Source organism: Nilaparvata lugens, chromosome 2 (assembly GCF_014356525.2).
Source record: "Nilaparvata lugens isolate BPH chromosome 2, ASM1435652v1, whole genome shotgun sequence".
Lineage (NCBI taxonomy): Eukaryota > Metazoa > Arthropoda > Insecta > Hemiptera > Delphacidae > Nilaparvata > Nilaparvata lugens.
The window spans coordinates 14,347,530-14,367,418 of NC_052505.1; the positions used below are offsets into that span (position 1 = coordinate 14,347,530).

The 19,889-nt window shown below is 34.0% G+C and overlaps 1 protein-coding gene across 8 annotated transcripts in view; it reads right to left on the bottom strand.

Annotated features, from left to right (window-relative positions):
* LOC111045420 (transcriptional activator Myb) overlaps window positions 1-19,889 on the bottom strand; it is a 66,107-nt gene that overhangs the window by 26,749 nt on the left and 19,469 nt on the right. For all 8 annotated transcript variants that reach the window (XM_039420637.1, XM_039420632.1, XM_039420636.1 and 5 more), the window contains exons 2-3: window positions 9,796-9,943; window positions 6,628-6,777 (exon numbers count right to left, since the gene is read on the bottom strand). In XM_039420637.1, coding sequence (XP_039276571.1) covers window positions 6,628-6,777; window positions 9,796-9,943 — 298 coding nt within the window. The remainder of the gene's footprint in view (window positions 1-6,627; window positions 6,778-9,795; window positions 9,944-19,889) is intronic.

The following is a 19,889-nucleotide window of genomic DNA, read 5'->3' on the forward strand; positions in this document are numbered from 1 at the left end:
GGAGGCAAAGAATTAATTTCCAACGCCCAAAAATAATTGATAAAATATAGAATAGAAGTGGGATGTGAAAATTTGTATTTTTCAAGTTTCCATAGCCTACCAAAAGACAGACATCAATGGACCTAATCCATGAACAGATACGGTAGTGATAATTTCAAACATTCATAACAAAATACGACATCTATGTACGACTGCAGTGAGAGCCTCTTTTAGTCAGCTGTTTCTGTTTCTGAGAAAAATTGTATTTTTTTAGTTTCCATAGTCTACCAAAAGACATCAATGGACCTCATCCATGAGCAAATAGTGATAATTTTAAACAGTCATAGCAGAAGACGACATATGTCTGACACTGGAGTGAGAGCATCTTATAGTCAGCTGTTTCTGTTCAACAATACTTCAAGCACTAGAGTTTATGAGATGATGCTTGCACGGTGATGTAATCAGAGTAGAATCTGAAAAAGAATAGCGAGACGAGACTAGTTTGGCCTTGAACTTGGAAGGCGGGAGAAAATTCGTGGGTGAAGTACATGAATATTGTAATCGGATGGAGCCATCAGCTATGAAAGCAAAAGGACGGAAGAGGTTGGGCTTATGCTTATGAGCTGCTGGGTATTACATCATCGAGCTCAAGACGTTTCAAAAGATGATGATCCATGTTTTCAAGAAAAGCATCTATAATGAAAACCCAATTAAATGAAGAAGAACTGATAAAAGTACCAGATATTTAGCGTTCCGGTCCCACAAGATGTCAAAATATTTATTTAATGATACACGACATAATTCATTAAAATGTTTGGGAAGGACCAACAGGCAAAGCCCAAAACAGTTCCTTCCCCGAATTCCGATTCATCATATACTATAGTCGATAACGTTATAATAAAGATACTAATTAAATAAAAAACATCTCTGAAAGTTGAAACTAGCTCAAACTACTATTTATTGATGAGGATTTATATTATCTTCAGATTAAAATGTACCAAAATTATGTAAATATATCTATTCAGTTCGCAAACGAGAAATAAATTTTCTTAATTACTTTTATATAACATACCATAAAGTTACTATTCAATCAAGGCAAAATGAAGTTATGATAAAGATAAATAGCTATTTCGAACATTTTAGATTGAAAGAAAACATTGATGTTGTCAAAACCTGTCAATACCAATATCACAAAAATACCACTAAAATATAGTATTGCCAACATCATTGTCTTATTCTTTCAATTATGGAGAAATATCACACAATCTCTTCCCGTACAACTATTTTGGATTAAATCAATGAGTAACATCCTCACAATTTCAACAACAAAGGAGAGAGAGAGCAATAGAGTGATCGATCAGTCTCATTCAGGAGACAGATGTTTTTTTTTTCATGAGTATAGAGATATCGCTCTTGAGCTGACTTTTCTCAAGAGCTATTAGCTTTTTGCTCTTCAGCAGGTGACTTCATACGATTTGTAGCTATGTCCATGTGTATGTAGGTGGGATAGTCAATGTGAATTTCCGGCTATTCTTGTTCCAAGGCTGCCGCAAACAGGAATACTTCACCATCATCTTCTTCTTCTTTTTTCCTCTTCTTCATCCTGTTCTTCTTTTTTGTGGCCAGGAAATTTCCGACACAGGACGACAGGTGTTCTTCTTCTGATGTAGTGCTCTTGTTTGTCGAATGAAATTTATTGCATAGATGGCGGGAAGGATAAACAGGAAGGAATCGTCTTCAGGAGAGAATAAGAAGCCAGGATTAGCTCCAATTTTACAATAAAAAGCCAAGATTAGCTTCAATTTTACAATCAAAATAAGAGAAAACAATTCTAAACTTGTGGCAGAAATGATAATCATCACCCTAGTTGGAAATCCTACTGTTTTTTTTTTACCAATCGGTTGAATAACATTTATTGATATATCAATGTGATTGTAACTACTGTACTTGATAAATCACATTCCAATATAGGAAAACTCATACGATGAATGATGTATTATTTTCTTCTTCAACAATTAAGCATATTATAGTAGAATACTACACTTCAGTGATGTCCACATTATAATAGCAGAATTTTATCAATATTGGTTTTGCTAAAAAGCAGATAACGCTATACTTTTCTAGCACCGCTACGTTACCAGATCGTTTTCAATGTAGAAATATAATTAACAAAAAATGTTATCTCAATCATGAAAATGTATTATTTGATCATTGAAAAATATTTTTTCTTGACGAATAGAATATAATTCATTTATTATTTTAATTTATTTCAAACAAGAATGAACAGTTGATATTGCATCAGATATACAGGGGTATCGGGAGATAAATCGGTAACTGGATTGATTGATTGTTTTTATTTTGTGCTAGGTCTAGATAGACCCATTGCACATAAAAATATTTTACATCAGAAATTATAAGTAGCATAAAAAAATAATACTGGAGGAGGCAGGCCGAGGATCGAGACAGATGGAGAGGCTATGTGAGGGACGCCAAGGTTTGTCAAGACCTGTATAGCTGAGGAGTAAGTAAGTGTACCGGTATCAGCTATCCTCTATATAAGACAGTAGCAAGGCAGAGAATCGGCAACGCTGTTTTCCTATCTTTTTCCACTGTCATTATAACGTGGACCACTCTATAGTTGATATCCACACCGTTTAATCTTCACATTTCGGTGAAGTCTATCAATATGAATCCATGAATTCTAACAATAATATATTATAATGAGCGTTCAAGCTTGAAGAGAAGGAGAACGAGTATTCCTGTTCAGAATGGTAAGCTGTGAGAAAAAGTTCCGTACAGTATTGTAATTGTATTGTATTGTATGATAAGAAGCATGCGGGTACGTTAACGAAGAGAATGGAACTTTTCTGTCACAAACTCTCCAAACCTGTTCGATTCAAAGGAAAGAAATATTTTCGAGTTGTCTATTCCAAGTATTCGAGAGGTCGAACAGCTTTCAGGTGTGAGGTATTATTTGCAACCGTTCGATCGTAAACTCGCTCTGAAAATTTCCACGCTCAAGCTTTCGTTCTGTACTCGGAATTGCTTCTACCTGGCTCAAGAAAGAAAGGCTCATTGTCACCATAAATCCCATAAAAGCTTCTTCCTTCCAAACAAGCTTTCATTACAATAATAGATTTTTGTATTGTATCAAAGAGCTAGAATAGAATAGGGAAGGATTTCTCTTTGACCAAAGGGAAGAATAGAGTACAGTACCGTGATAGAATTCCACGAAAAGTAATACCATAGAGAAACGATAGCATAAGTAGATACCCCATGGTATAGGGCGTTTATGTCGCAACTTTTACTGTTATCTCAAGCCAATAGTCCACGTAGTTCTTTCCTATGCATCTGTGTGACGCTGGTATTCTCTCAAATTGTGCCGTTCATACACTATCACCCCAAAAAAACAGTAAAAATTGACAATAATCGACAGTAATCGGCTTGAGATTAGTAAGGGCACGACAGTAAAGGTTGCGACATAAATTCCCTATACCATGGGATATCTACTTACGCTATTGTTTCTCTATGGTAATACTTTTGTCACGTTCAAAGTTGTTAACATTATTATAAAGCCCAATAATTATCGCTGCTCATCACTTGATATTGAAACTTTCACTGTTGAAAAGGGTTATTATCGTATCGTTTACAAGAGTGAATGAAAATGAATTTACACATTTACTATGAATTTACTACACAAAATTTAGCTGATTCGCGTGACAATATTATTGTCACGTCCGCATCTTGCCAAAATGGCAATGAAATGCATTGTTTTCAGTATTTTTGCTGATGGTGTTATGACGCCAAAATACTAAAGAAGCAGTATCTTGGATGCAAGAAATAATCTGATAATAATTATCACTGATCTAATAATAATCTGATAATAATTATCACTGCTCATCACTTAATATTGAAACTTTATCACTGTTGAAAAGGGTTATTATCGTATCGATTGAAAGAGTGAATGAAAATGAATTTACTCATTTACTACATAAAAATTAACTGATTCGCGTGACAATTATTAATGTAACGTCCGCATCTTGCCAAAATGGCAATGGAATGCATTGTTTGAATTATTTTCGCTGATGGTGTTATGACGCCAAAAATACTATAGAAGCAGTATTTTGGATGCAAACAAATCTGATAGTAAATTGTAGAATTTACTCAGCGAAAACTGATTTGATACGAATTTCAATATGACTAATCAGACACTGACACCAGACAATAGGGTTATTGACAAGATATTGTATTTTATTAGTACCGGCATTATCTTACTGGGGATATTGGAGATTTTTAATTCCCTGAATGAAAATAGCTCGAGAACGAGAAAAGAGAAAAAGTATTAGGCTTTTTAATAAGTGAGCTAGAATGATTAAATCGTCCTGGGACTGCATCTATTTTTACTCCTAATCTGGGATTTGTTCACGAGTGTGGTACATCCGAGGAAGAAAAAATTACACGTAATTGAGTAGGAAAAGCCTATCGAATTTCGAAACAAACGGCAAGGATCAAGTCCAGACGAACTAATTTAATATCACGTGCAAAATTAATTTTTTTGTGAATAGAAATAAAGATTCAAAATCTGACAAGACTGAAACAGTAATCCTGATTACAAAATACTGTATTAGTAACACACGAATGAAAAAATACAAGGTGGACTTCTACATTGTGCACAATATTTGCTCGCTCGAAAACTATCTGAGGGGTAGCCGATGAATCATCATCCATAATCAATGGGGTGGCAGATGAATCATCCATAATCAATGGGTTATTATTTTCATCACACACACGCCAGCGGGCAGACAGGGATCAAAGAGGGTGCAAATGTGGAGGAGGAGGATAGAAGGGGGAAGAGCGAGACAAAGATAGGTTGGTGTAGCAAGAGCAGAGTTTGAGTACATTTGAGTACACATCAAACAGAACATATGTGCAGCAAGTATAATATGAAGAGTATGGAGGGCCGAGCAGTTGTGATGGTCTCTCTCCTATCGAAGAGAGAGAGAGAGAGAGAGAGAGAGAGAGAGAGAGAGATGGTCTATGTCCTGTGGTGTATGACTACTATCGAAAAGCCTGATCAATCTGCTCGCATCGCAACCTTCTGCTACTTGCATGCACTTTCAAGTGTCGTAAATTAAAGCGAGGGGCAACTCACTGTACGCACACACACACACATGCACATCATCATCATCAGTGACGTAATATGAAAATAGGGTGGCCGGCCGTAGGGTACTCAGATCGAGGGTAGTTCTTTTTTGACTGCCCCAAACTAATCACCTGCTCTCAGCATTTGCACCCCCCTCCCCTAAAGGCATTAACCATCATATGTTGCCCAACATCAAAGTCATGCACAATGATAGCAATTATGCTCAATACGACGGGGAAAGGGAAGGGTACAATCATATATGAATCATCAATAGAACTTGATTATTATTTACTAGTTTCATTGCAAGATACAACTTATAGTTGTCATATTTCATACATAAACCAACTCATCAAATACTGTATTACGTTCTTTTTTTTGCTAAAGGTGAATTTTCGTTTCTGCGTAAATTTCCGCAGTCGAGGACGACAAGAATGTTGACATTTATATTGTCCAAGTGTGCTAAAACAGCTGATCAAATAACTTTTCATTATTTCTCTTTATTATTGAAGAGTTAAACATTTCTAATAATATCAACATATTGCTATTTTGAAAGTATAGAAAAGTATAAGCTCAACCTGTCCCATTAAAACATAATTGAACATAATCTTTTAGGTTATGTAGACAAATTGAAATCTACCCAATCTGAGATTCTCTCCTTGTCGTGGTCGACGACGGCATTTACGCACAGACGAAATCCAGCTTAAGGATGATGCCCACATCAGACTTGTGCGTGTGTAAAGAGACTGATGATGATAAAGAGATGAGTGGACTTAGAGTTTTAGGTGGGTTCCCAACCACCGGGAAGCGATTTTCAAACTCATAAATAATATTTTGAGAAGTTCGGCTCGTAGAGTGGTCATCCTTACAAAGGGAGTATCAGGCGAATAGAGCTCAATTTATCTGCGCGACTAAGCAAACATTCAATTAAAAAGGTATCTGACCTGACAGAATTCGTATTTTATTGTAGGCTACACTATTATTTCGGTATTTCACTGCAAGTTATTCTACAAAAATCGTAACTAAATAACAGAAGGAGAATTATTGATTAATGAAACTGTCCAAAAATTGCGCCCAGACCGGGTGGTAACGTATTTGGAAAACGCTTGGTATATCAGTAAACTATAGGCTACTCATAAGACTGACTGACTTCACAAATCTATGACTACCTTATTTTTCCTTTCCCTATCATTTTAATGATGTAGTATTTTATTGTGAGAATAAATAACAGATTCAAATTCTTAGTCATTAGCTCAAGAAAGTGTATATAATTCTCAGAAAAATCTTAAATCATAAAATATATTAAATAATTCAACGCAATGGCCTGTTCCTTTTTTGCACAGTATAATCTATCTAAAATTGATAGGTTGAACTGACTTCATTGTAATTTGAAAAATTATTGTGTAATTTACTGAATAAGTCTTATAGTACTGGATACTAGATCTTCCAAGTACAATACAGTGTATATTACAAATGCAATGAATAATTATTAAGTTGGCGAAATTTACCTCTTTGGTCCATGGTCCTTTGACAAGGTCCGGGTTGACTACTTTTTGCCACCTTTGTTGGCATTGCACATCTGTCCTGTGTGGGAAAAGACTCGAGATAATGTCCCATCGCTCCTGATACTCTTCAACCAGCTGCTTTAGTTTGTTATCCTGTAAAATTGAAGATAGTACATAAGAATTAATGTCCAGAGTAATAACTATTATATCCTCAATTTCAATGGATCAGATATACAGAAATGTACTTGAAAAAGTTAAGTTGAATTCTAATATTCACAGAATGCAAGATGAGCCATTAAAATATAACTGTCCATAGATTTAGAACAAAATTTAGATTTAGATTAAAAAAAAAACTTTCATGGAAGGAAATTGTACCTAAAAATCAAGAACATAAGTTGATTCAGAATACAATAATTGGGGTCATGTAAAAAATAATTCTCATCCAGACATTCTGGATGCAGAAACTGATTTGTGAAATCTAAACGCTGGTGTAAAAAAATAAAGAAAAAAATGTGTTTTTTTTAGCAAAGCCCTAGTCTCATAAGGGTCTCTGGTTGGGTCTGAATAAAGTAAGAAATATAAAAAATCATGGCACAATAAAAAAGTCTGTAATGTATAAGCGAACAAAAAAAAGTTCGAGAGATTGTTCATTGAAGATAGGGTTCAAATTGGGATTTTTTACTGACACTTGATATTTTCACGCGGAAAAGAAAAACATAGGGATCGATTACGTTTATTTATGAAGGGTCAACGACAGAGTTTATTCAACATTTTTGCAATCAACGGTTGAAACTATTTTTAATCATTTGTTGAAGACATTTTGAAAAGATCCTTAAAAACATAATTTCATATGATTTTAGAATAGCCTATATACGGTTTTTTTCAATTTTAATATTATCTACTATTCGAGTTTAGTATATATGTATTACAAATACATTGTTTACGTTACTTACTGGAAAAGAACTTTAAAAACATGATTTCATAAAATTTTAGAATAGCCTATCTCAGGTTTTATACATCTTATATAGTTTTAGAATTTTACAGATTTCTTCCATTTCGAATATTGTTGTTCTGAGTTTAGTAAGTGAATCGTGAAAGTCATTGCTCATGTTGATTTATATTGTATTTCTAGGGTTAGATAGAATACGTGACGAAAACTTCTGCTATTGATAATATTACCAGAGCCACATGAGGATGAAGTCACACGACACCAAAAACGTGTGAGAGAAAGAGATAGAGGAGTGAGTGAGAGAGTACAGATAACCCAGTTTGGACAGCTACTTTCCGAAGATAGGATAGTATTGAGGGACCGGTTTTGTGATTCGCGGGACCCCATGAAAGGGAGAGGACCCAGCCATGGGATGGGATAAGATGTCGATTCCCGGACCGGCTTGGGAGACAGAGAGAAACATTCTACCCTCTGAGAAACCAGGAAAACACCCTTGACAGGTACACAAAGGTGCCCCACCCCATACACGCATAAAGACAATCCCATCTTAATTGATGTGAAACAAGGGCGCTTGGAAGCTGATGTCGGCAACTGGTAATATATCTCAACATTTTCCGAATTTTATCAGAGTTCAACACGGAAGAAACCAGCCACTCCAAGGGGTCGATCACCTTCAGGTGTGTTGTACACCTTTTTTGAGAATATTCTTGACAGACGTGAGTCAAGAGACAGGCATATTGCATCAATGAAATCAGTCGGCTATTCTTCGATATGTTACAAGGAGCAGATTGTTTTTCATGACAAACCATAGTAGCCCCGTCTGATACTCGATAAAAGGCCAACCTCATTCTGTCATTGTTAACGCGAGTCCATAATACATATTTGATGCGAAATCTTGACAGCACAACCCTTGTCAAAAACCAAGACGTTTTGATCTACATTGTATAAGTTTCCTTCTTTTAACATGACAAAGCTACAGAGATCTGTTGCAACTGAAAAACATGTATATTGGGCGTTAGCAAAAGTACGTTTTTCAGAGTTCTCAAAAATTTGATAAACGTATTCTTACAGTATTATTATTATTAGGTTGAAGTTTGAATAGATATTCATTTCATTTTAAAAAAAGACAGGCTTTCTGATTACCGTAAGGGCTTCTAAACACTACACTACGCTACGCTGAAAGACGTATTCGTAACACGTAGACGTCATAATATCCCAAAATTGAAAGCTACGCTACGCTGGTGGATTTTAAATTGGGATATGAAACGTAATTCAGTGTAGCGTAATGTGATTCACTATTGACTATTGACGGATCTGGCAACAGCTACACAAGATTTTCATAAACATTAATAGTAGGACAAAATAAATCTTATAGCACCCTTTATTTTTAAAAAAACTTTAAAATAGTTGAACTTAAAAATAAAGGGTGCTATAAGATTTATTTTTTTTATTAATTTAAAAGTAGCCCATGTCAATAAGTGTATTAATAGTAGGCTATTGTCAAGAGATTTTATTACAAATGACTGAAACTTCTCACAGTTACACAACTAAATTAATAGAGTGATATAACATAATATATTATAAGTTAATTTCAACTTATTCCAATTTATTTAGTTGGAATAACAGATTTTCCTTAGATTTAGCTTACTTAGCTCTAGTATTGTTACTTAACGGTATTGTAAGTTAAATCGGAATGAGATCTTTCACCTCGTAGGAATTGACATTTCTTATTCACAATGGTGAGAAAAAAATGACTGCTGGATTTACAGATTTTACAAGAGAATCCCGTGGTATTTCTGTTATGGTTGGATAATTGCATAGTTCGATCTGTGTATTATGGAATTTAAATGGATAATCTTCAATTTCAATTCAAATTTATTCAATTATGATACTGTAGTTTCAATTTTTTGCAATAAGAAACATGTCATGAGATATAAAATCTTTACTTTCTAATCAAGCGGAGACCGTAGAAGTAATTACTATTTCTGTTATAGTTGGATAATTTTATAGTTCGATCTGTGTATTATGGAATGTAAATAAATAATCTACAATTTCAATTCAAATTTATTCAATAAATTATGATACTGTAGTTTCAATTTCTGGCAATAAAAAACATGCCCTGTGAAATAAAATGTTTACTATCTAATCAAGCGGAGACCGTAGAAGTAATTACTAATAGAAGCACATAACCTATAATATATTATAATGACAATGTTGCCTACCTCTTCTTTACTCCAACGGCCCTTGAAAGCCTGCTGATTGCGGCTGGAGTCGCCGCCCGTCAATCGGGCTCTGGACGAAGTTTGGCTCTCAGATTCATCCGACAATTCATCCAATTCACTGCAACTGCTGTCATATCCTGACCGCGACCTGCAACATTCAACAAAACCACAATTCATTAAAAAATGAGAACAGAGACAACCTAGTTCATTATGATTAATGACAGTGTCTTTTTTAAAATGAATATTTTTTCAAACGAGATTTAAAATTAATATTATTGAACTTAAGATTTAACACTTGTCAAAAGGTGGTTCGGAACCCATCTAAAACTGTAGGTTCATTTAATTTATCTCTCATTATCATCCGCCTCATTACCTAGGCACAAGCCTAGAGCTCATTTGGGCATCACCCACAGCAAAAAAAAATTACTAAGGCCCGTATGCAGATACTCCGTTTAAACGGAGAAATGTCAGTTGTTCGTTTAAACTCCGTATGAAACACATTATGATAAATGTAACCATATCCACAAGTAAACGTTGTTTAGCGTTAAACGTAGCGTTAGCATATGGCCCGAAAAAATAATCGATACAATCAATAAGGTGAAGTTCCGTGGTGCAAATATTTTCAAATTAGGGAAGACTTCAAGAGACTTATGAGAGACTTCAAGCTATAGGGAATTCATAAACAGTACGGTATACAAAGTTGGAGAAATACATGGAACAAATACGAATACCTACATGAAGCTAAACGAGGGTCACGTCACCCAGTACAGCCCTGCACCCACACTCACAAACTAACCCAAAAATTCATGACAAACTGCATAGGGCAGGGCAGCATGCATAGCATGTGTGTAAACAGGGTGCAGTGCACTCTGACGACAGAGGGTAAGGTGATACCTCCCCCCCCTCTGACCCCACACCAGCCGTGGGAAATGTTCTTCCTGTCTTTACTTCACTTCCAGGATGCAGCAGCAGCAGCCTTCGGATTTCAATCTCCTCGTTTTTCATACAATACGCGAACCTACCCTACCCTACCCTCTTCTTATTACGCATGTATAATGTTGGACCGGAGAATGAATGAGAAAAGACTGCATCCATCTGATCTCTCGTACTCCCTCCCCTCCCGCCACAACTCATTCATAGCCCTCGCGTTATCAAATTTAAATGTCAATTCTTTCATTAATATTATATTAGCAGTATAGTACTGAGTAACTAATCAGGTACAGAAAAATACTACTCTGAAAGATCAATTCATGTATAATAAGAAAACAAAGATATTGTCAAATTTCACTAAAAAAAAAGAAAGTTTTTTTTTAGTGAAATTTGACAATATCTTTGTTTTTTTATTATGGAGAGATTTCACAACATCACCATCAATTCTACTAATTTTATTAATTCATGTATATGTTGATCATGCAATATTGAGATGATAGAGATAAACAGGTCAATGATAATATTGATAAAAAATGTTTATTTCCTTCAATGTTGGGGCTCAACATATACTGAAAGTATAGAAACACAATAGAATATAATTATCTAGTACATTTTTATTTTATCACAACACAACTAGTTTCAACTCTTCAAGGGCCATAGTGAAATGGTACTCAATATATTCTAGTGTATCAATTTTTTAATATTTTTCGAGTTTTGAATGGCGTCCAGGCAATTTTTAGAGTTTATAAATTGAGATTTAGATTTGATAAAACTCAACAAGAAGAGCAATACATTTCAACTTGACTATTTACCTTGTTCCTTTCTGTTGTTCATGAATTTATTTAAATACTACAGATAGTTTATTAGTTATTTGTACTTAGTTTTACATTAAGTTGACAAAGACTGATAACCTGAGAATTAATTTCATTAATGTGTGCGTTTTTTCGATATGCTAGAAGCCATTAATACAATAATACATATAAACACTACTAGTACACTACTACTCCGATCACGTGACATAAACTTGAGAAACTAATAAACAAATACGACAATTGCTTGAAATGCAATACAAATAAATACATTTACATAAATACGAGGTCCACGTTATGATGGCACTATTTGATTAACATTCCTATCAATCAAATATCAGTGTTGCTATCAATCGACAAAGCAGCGCTATCCTTTTATAGCTTCGCAACGTTGACAGATCGTTTTTCAATATGATTAATATATTATTTAATAATTGAAAAATATTTTTTCTTGGCGAATAAAATGTAATCGATTATTATTTTAAACAAGAATGAACAATTGATATTACATTAGAATATACCGTCATCAGCTATCCTCTATCGTAGGCAGAGAATCGATAACGCTGTTCTCCTATCTTTCTCCACTGCTATTACAACGTGGACCTCACTATAGTACACTAAGATTTCAATCAGGTGACGTAAACTAGATAAACTAATAAACAACTAGTTATACGACGATTGCACACATTTAAAAATATTACTACAAGTCGTAGTAAGCCTGAGAGCCAGCCCAGATTGCCATTCAGTTCTGCTTTTCACCCTTATCTCTCTCACCCGCTCTCTCTCTCACTCACTTTGTACAGTCATGATTCTAACTCACTCTTGCCTTCCTCCCTCCGCAAGTCGACCTACTACCCCTCTCAAAGGCCTCCCCAATGACCTTCCCGATTTCACTTCGCCTATCTACGCATTTCTTCTTCCTTCTTGTTTTGTTTTTTTTCTCTCCTCTTTCACAATTTCATTATTTTGCTTCACTTGTCCTCCCCCTCGTTGCGTTGCGATTGCTCAAATCCAGGCTTTCTCATCGCTTCCTCGTTCCGATTCCGGTTCCTGGTCCCGTTTATTTGCATACTCAATGCATTTACAATGGTGTAATTCACAGGGTATGTACATGCAATGCCTGGTGACTGGTGACGTAGCCAAAAACACAAATACACTCTCCTCTCTTCCTACTTGAGGTCCGGTTTTCTATGTTATTGTATTTTTTCTAAGGTTCTCACTACCACCAAGTTCCGTGTCACACAGAATGCACTGCTTTCAAAATATGTTCAATCATTCTACTCATTTATTTCAGTTCTACATTTCATAACAATTCTGTGCAAAAATACTAGTAGTTCTGTGAACAGTAGACCTCACGCAGTATTGTCATCCACAAGTACCTGATTGAAACTATAGACCTTATGAAAATACAGCAATAGACTGGCTTCTCCACACATCTGTGTAATCACTTGTCAGCTGTTTTATGATTAATAATTCTATAGTCTGATTTTTACTTTCCTTGCCCTATTACCATAGGTAAGGAAAGTATTGCTTTCCGAAAAAAATTAAGGTACCCCAATTTCTAAATGTCTATACGTTTCAAGGTCCCCTGAGTCCAAAAAAGTGGTTTTTGGGTATTGGTCTGTATGTGTGTGTGTGTGTGTGTTGTGTGTGTGTGTGGTGTGTGTGTGTGTGTGTGTGTGTGTTGTGTGTGTGTGTGTGTTGTGTGTGTGTGTGTATGTGCGTCTGTGTACACGATATCTCATCTCCCAATTAACGGAATGAATTGAAATTTGGAACTTGAGGTCCTTACACTATAAGGATCCGACACGAACAATTTCGATCAAATGCGATTCAAGATGGCGGCTAAAAATGGCGAAAATGTAGTCAAAAACAGGGTTTTTCGCGATTTTCTCGAAAACGGCTCCAACGATTTTGATTAAAGTTATACCTAGAATAGTCATCGATAAGTTCTATCAACTGCCACAAGTCTCATATCTGTAAAAATTTCAGGAGCTCCGCCCCATCTATGCAAAGTTTGATTTTAGATTCTCAATTATCAGGCTTCAGATACAGTTTAAACAAAAAAATTTCAAGTGGAAAAGATTGAGCATAAAAATCTCTACAATTAATGTTCAGTGACATTTTCACCTAAAATTGAAAATAAGCTCGAAATTCGAGAAAATGTGTTTATTCAATAATGCAAAATGTTGACAACTGTTGATTCTATTATTCTATTATTATTGTTTATTATTAGTAAATTATTCACTATGAAGAGATAGCAGACCTCGTGTGTCACCAGCGTTATTGTCCTGTCACCAGCTGGCTAAGATCTTAGAATAGTAGACTCTTATGCGCGTGAACACTAGCGTCAGGTGATCAATTTTCATAACGGCAAGGAAAGTAGTGTGAGTGCGCCACACCAGATTTTTACGGTAATATTGGCGTATGAAGGAGGCTCCTTTTTCCTTTTATATTATCCTTGAAATGCAAAATTTCCAAAAACCTTGTTTAATATACGTCGACGCGCAATTTAAAAAGGAACATGCCTATCAAATTTCATGAAAATCTATTACCGCGTATCAATGTATAAATAAATGAAAATATGGCTTTAAAACCAAGCAGTAGACATGAATAAAGCATAATCAAGGAAATCTTAATCAACCCTGGTTCTTCACATCATTAATACATTTGGGAATATTAGGCTCGGTTCACATTTTATGGCTAGAACGATTCTCTGACGTAAGCTAATTTCACTTCAGTGCACACTTTCGCTTATTGATAGCGACTCAATTGTGCCTATTGTGCGTATTCACAGCGACTCTTGCACTATTCTTAATTCTCTATTCTCACTTCTTGCAGTATTCCCAAAGCACTTGTGCGCTTGATACGCAGTTCTTTTTGTAGAATTATTTAATAATCAATAACAACTATCTATTGTAATGTTTAGCTAAATTGTCTATTAATGTCTAATCTATTAATGTCTAGCTAAAATTATTACAAAATTTCGACCGTATGATTCAAAATTTGTACTCGAGTCAACTCGATCTTAGTCCAATACGATATCTCCAATACGATTCATTTATATAGACGCTATTACAATGATACATATTAATTGAATCATGAAATACTAACGTTTAATGAATAATAACGTTTCTATGTATAACCTGAGAGTTACATCTCATAACATTTATAATATTAACTATTCAGATTTGACAATAGTGAGAAGACAATTGGGGTATCTTAGCTCAAAAATAATAAATATAATGCCAAATGCATTGTCAGAATATCTTTCTAATAGGGGTAGACAGAGGATGGAACAGATAAATAAGTGGGTGATACAAAATTTTTTCTTCGACATCAGTCAAATATTATAATTACAAGACTAGTAATTTATTGTTAACTTCGATTTTTTTTGTAGCTTTGATTATTAGTAAGTAAATTTTTTATATTGTCTAACAGCTGATACTCTCACTCAGCGGTCAGGGTTTTGCCCTTGCTGGGTGGTGCCATGTAATTTTAATTTATATGTAAAATAGCATAATATATTAATATAATCTAGAATTTTTCTTTTGTAAGTTTTTTATTTTGTATTTTGTTTTTATGGGCAATAAAGATGTTTAAAAAAAAAAAAAAAAAAAATACTGTATTGCGTTACAGTGTAACGAATGATTACAATATGTGAGATTCAATCAATAATAAATTATAGAACAAAACCCAGGTATTACCATAAATGAATTCATAATGGATTTTTTTTATCTTTTGTCTTGTCTGATATATTCCCTTTATCTACACAGGAAACTAACTTTTATATACTACCGCATCAGAGATCTATTTATTTTTTTTTAATGAGAGAGATCAAGAGATTTCTAAACCGATAATGGATGGTTCTGCACTTCAAAATTCGATACTAAACTATTATTATTTGCCAACAACACCTAATTTTTCAACAAAAACTAAGACGAATTGACAAAACAGGTTATAGGTTAAAAAACATATTATTTCAACAAAACTATACTGTAGTGAGATCCACGTTATAATGGCATTGTTTGATTAGCATTGGTATTGCTATCATTCAACAAAGCCGATAGCACTATCTTCATTTTCTCGCTTTGCTCTGTTGCCAGATTTACTTTTAATAATGTAGAATTAATAATTAATTAACGAAGTATTTTATCTTCATTATGAAAATTCATTAAGAAATTATTGAAAAATATAATTTCTCGCTTATTAAAATATAATTGATTATTTTAAACAGTTAATATTACATCAATAAACCTGTATCAGCTACCATCTATAGAAGGCATTGACAAGACGGCAACGTTCTGCTATATTTCTTCACTGCCATTATCACGTCACTCACTTTAGAGATATTGCTATTATTTTTCCAAAAGCAACAACCTGATCAAATGATGAATCTACATCAAGGAAACAAATTACTTATCAGCCATGAAACTTACATTTTCAAGAGCAACTGTTCTTCCTGAAAAACAACTGCACTTCCTGGCCGAACCCAAACAATATGCACATGATAGGATTACGTATATTATGAGAATGAAGGGGAGATCTCGTGGATAGGTAGGTCTCTACTGACAGACAGACGTACATTTTACTCTCAACATCTCTCTCTCTCTCTCTCTCGCGATCATCACCCTTAAAAAAGGGCCTCGGCCTACCGAGGGACGAACCTTGCCCTACAACAATGAGTCGGACGAGAAATTTTTTCCCAGGCTCTAATTTATAAGGTTAAAATCTCCCTACACTCAGACCCAAACACAAGTTCCGGTTGTGGGAAAAAATGTTTTATGGAGAAAATGCGCAACATTGACGAAATTGAGAGAGAAAAGGGAAAGAATGAATGAATGGATAGACTGTGAGATTTCAAGTAGACAGTGGAACGTGGTGGAAATAAAAGTGCAGTGACCTTTGTTCGCTGTATGACTAATAATTCAAAATAATTCGCTATACGAATAATTAGTCTATAATTCTATCAAACTCAGTCGAGATTAAAAAGAGATAGTTCGAGCAGTAATTAACATTTTATGAAAAGATTCATTGAAAAGGAATTCTATAAGATTTTCAAATACTTAGTTCCAACAAAACAAACCACAATAAAGAAAGCATCTCTATATTTTTATGTGACTCAAATCGTTCATAGAGGGCACATGACATAATTTAAACCTGATGAACCAGCCATCTCATCATATTGGTGTTATGTAATTTGGGGATACTCTCAAAGTGATCTATGGAGCTCCGTATCTAAATCCAGACTAATTAAGGACTGGAAATGTTGTGAAGTGAACAACTACAAGGCTTAACCTATTTCGGACTATGTGTAACCTTATCTAAATTTGGGAGAGGAATAGCACAAGGTTACCTTATTTTTTTCTCCCTATCATTTTGATGATTATTGTATCAATCAATAAAGAATAAAGAATTACACTCACGGAACTTTTGAAATCAACATTCTGATTTTACTTAAATTAGTTATTCCATTAAAATAATTACTAGTAAAAGTTTCCGATAGACGCGATCAATAATTTTTCTTATAAGTAAGTGTTATCCTTGAAGGAAACTGGTAGAGAGAGTACTAATTAAATTAGACGAGATAAAAAAAGCAATGCTCATTTCTTATATTATATTTAGAGCACATAAGAGCATGACTTTCACATCATTATCAATAAGTTACAAACGAATGTTCAAGCTGGACGGGCAATTAAAAAATCAATGCTGTGATAAGATTGATGAATTTCCTCCTCTAATAATTGTGACTTCAGATTAGAATATCACCAAGGTCTTGAAAAAATTTGGGTGATTCTCATAATAGTTTATTACTACAATATTGTATATTGAGGCTACACATTGAATTTTTCCTAAATAGTTCTTTCATGAATCATAATATTAAAAAAATATGTTATCCATTAAAAAAATGCAATAGCTCATTGTAATTGTCTTAAATCCTGACAAATTTAGAGAAAGCAAGGAAAAATTATTTTATATTTAAATGAATTTCGTCTCTTGTCGTCAAAGTTACAAGTTTGAATAACTAGATTAGTCATAGCAATAATATCTTGATCTAAACTCTGCTACTAATTGTAATGATCCAACGCACAGAACATTGTGCTCAAGTAAAGAATTAACAATTGAAAGTTGATTAGAATTCAAAAGAAGTATTTAAAACTACTGTATTTCAACAGTTCAAAAAATGGCGAAGTTCGTAGAACAGTCTTCAGTTTCTCATGGGACAGATACTAATCATTTCAATATTACAGTTATTACAGTACATTTATTGTTCTTTGCATTGATATTTGTTTCTATGACTGCTTCTGTGATCAATATTTTAATGTACTTTCTGTGATAAATTTCTGAAATTTTGATGTTATACAGTAATGATATTACTATACTGCATAATTACTATAGTATTACTCCTGTAATACTATACTTGAATGACGATGTCCATGTGGTCTTACAAATAAATTTTATTCTACAGCCAAATGAAAATAATAACACACTTTTCAGACCCATACTGTAGAAGAGAAATCAATGGTATTCATGTTATAAACAACCAATTACATATTATTATTAGGGTTGTTCATGAGTGCTACATTTTTGTCAATGCTTCTACAATGATTAAATAAAAATACTAAGAAATTGTCAAAAAACCGCAGATTTATTGATACTTAGAAAGACCGGTTTCGGTTGTTACACCATTGTCAATCTCTGAGTTTCAGAGATATCAGAGATTGACAATGGTGTAACAACCGAAACCGGCCTTTCTAAGTATCAATAAATCTCTTGGTATTTTTATTTAATATGAATAATTACCACAATATAAACTTCTCAACTACACAAAAAGTGACTTCTACAATCTTTAAGGTTTTATCAAGAAATACAAATTAAAGTTCGGCGAAATTCCCGAAAAGTAGATGCACTTTTCCTCAATGGGTCGGTCAAGCACGCCTATCTTCCACCTCACCGCCCTATCACATGTTTCTTCTGTGTCATACTCTCTCTCTCTTCTCACATTCCCTGCTTCTATTCCTGACGTAGCTGTTTTCATTGTCATCCTCTCTAGACTCTTCGCTTCCCTTTTCAACCTGTTAAACTCGTTCCTGCTGTCTCTCGAATGATTCCCACAGGCAAGATCAACCTCGTCTTCTCGGCTAGTACCTTGTTTTCGACTTTTCACAGATGCCTTACTCACTACGCCTTCAATAAAATCAAACTATGCCGATTTTCCATACAAATTATGATAAATTTAGAGAGCATCAACTACGAACTTCGAGTTTCTATGTTCATATATCCCAATCTCACACTTATTAATTAGCATTTCACCTTCTTATCGCTGTTAGATAGATATCGCTGATAATTTTTTTATTTTATAACATTTGAAACACAATGGAATATATCAAGTATAAATAAAAATATAAATCTGAGTACGCTTTTTAAAATTATTTTGTCACATAATTTTGTTTCGGCTAAATAATGCCATTATCTATATTACTGAGATTTATATTTTTATTTATATTCAAAAGTAGCCCTAAAGAAAAAATACAATAAATCAAGTACCCTTTCATTTCATCACAACACGATTTCAAGAGGAAATAGTTGCGTTGTGATACTATCAATGTATAAATAAATATTTCATATATAAAGTGAACTTGATATATTCTATTGTGTTTCAATACTTTCAGTAGCCCTACAAATAAGAGTGAGAATTTGTAACAATTGTATAAGAGTACTGTATTTCCTTTCATCATAATTATCAAGTTGAGTAGATCTAATCTGCTTAAAATTTAAGAATTCAATTAGTTATTTTATTAATATTTCAAAGGGTACTATAATTCTATTTTATAAATAGATCTAATCTGATTTTAAGGTCAGTCATTCTTCATGACAAATGAAAGTGAAACATTCACTAATCATCCAGATGTTTCAGTCCAGTTTTGATTGTTTCAATTGTCTAGAATAGTCTAGACTAAATGTTCTCTTGGCATCTCTGTCAATCCTTGGAATATGGTGATCTAAAGAATGTTTGAGGCACGAGTATTTTCCAACTTCGACTCATCAATAGTCTAGATCAGAGCACTTCAACTTTGAATAAACAAACTGCAATTGCTTTCGAGACGCTTGATGGCACATCTGTTTTAAATCTCAATTATTCAAGTTATCAACTTCATTGTTCGATCAATCTAAATTCTGACAGAATTCATTCAGGCACTAAAATCACAAGCTTGTCTTCATTTTGGCTAGTCAAACTTTGTAACCTGATATGAAAATAAATGTACTTATTTCGATTGCTATGTGATATGAAAAATTATCTGCTATCTGATATGAAAATGCACTTATTTTCGATTGCTGTCTGATATGAAAAAG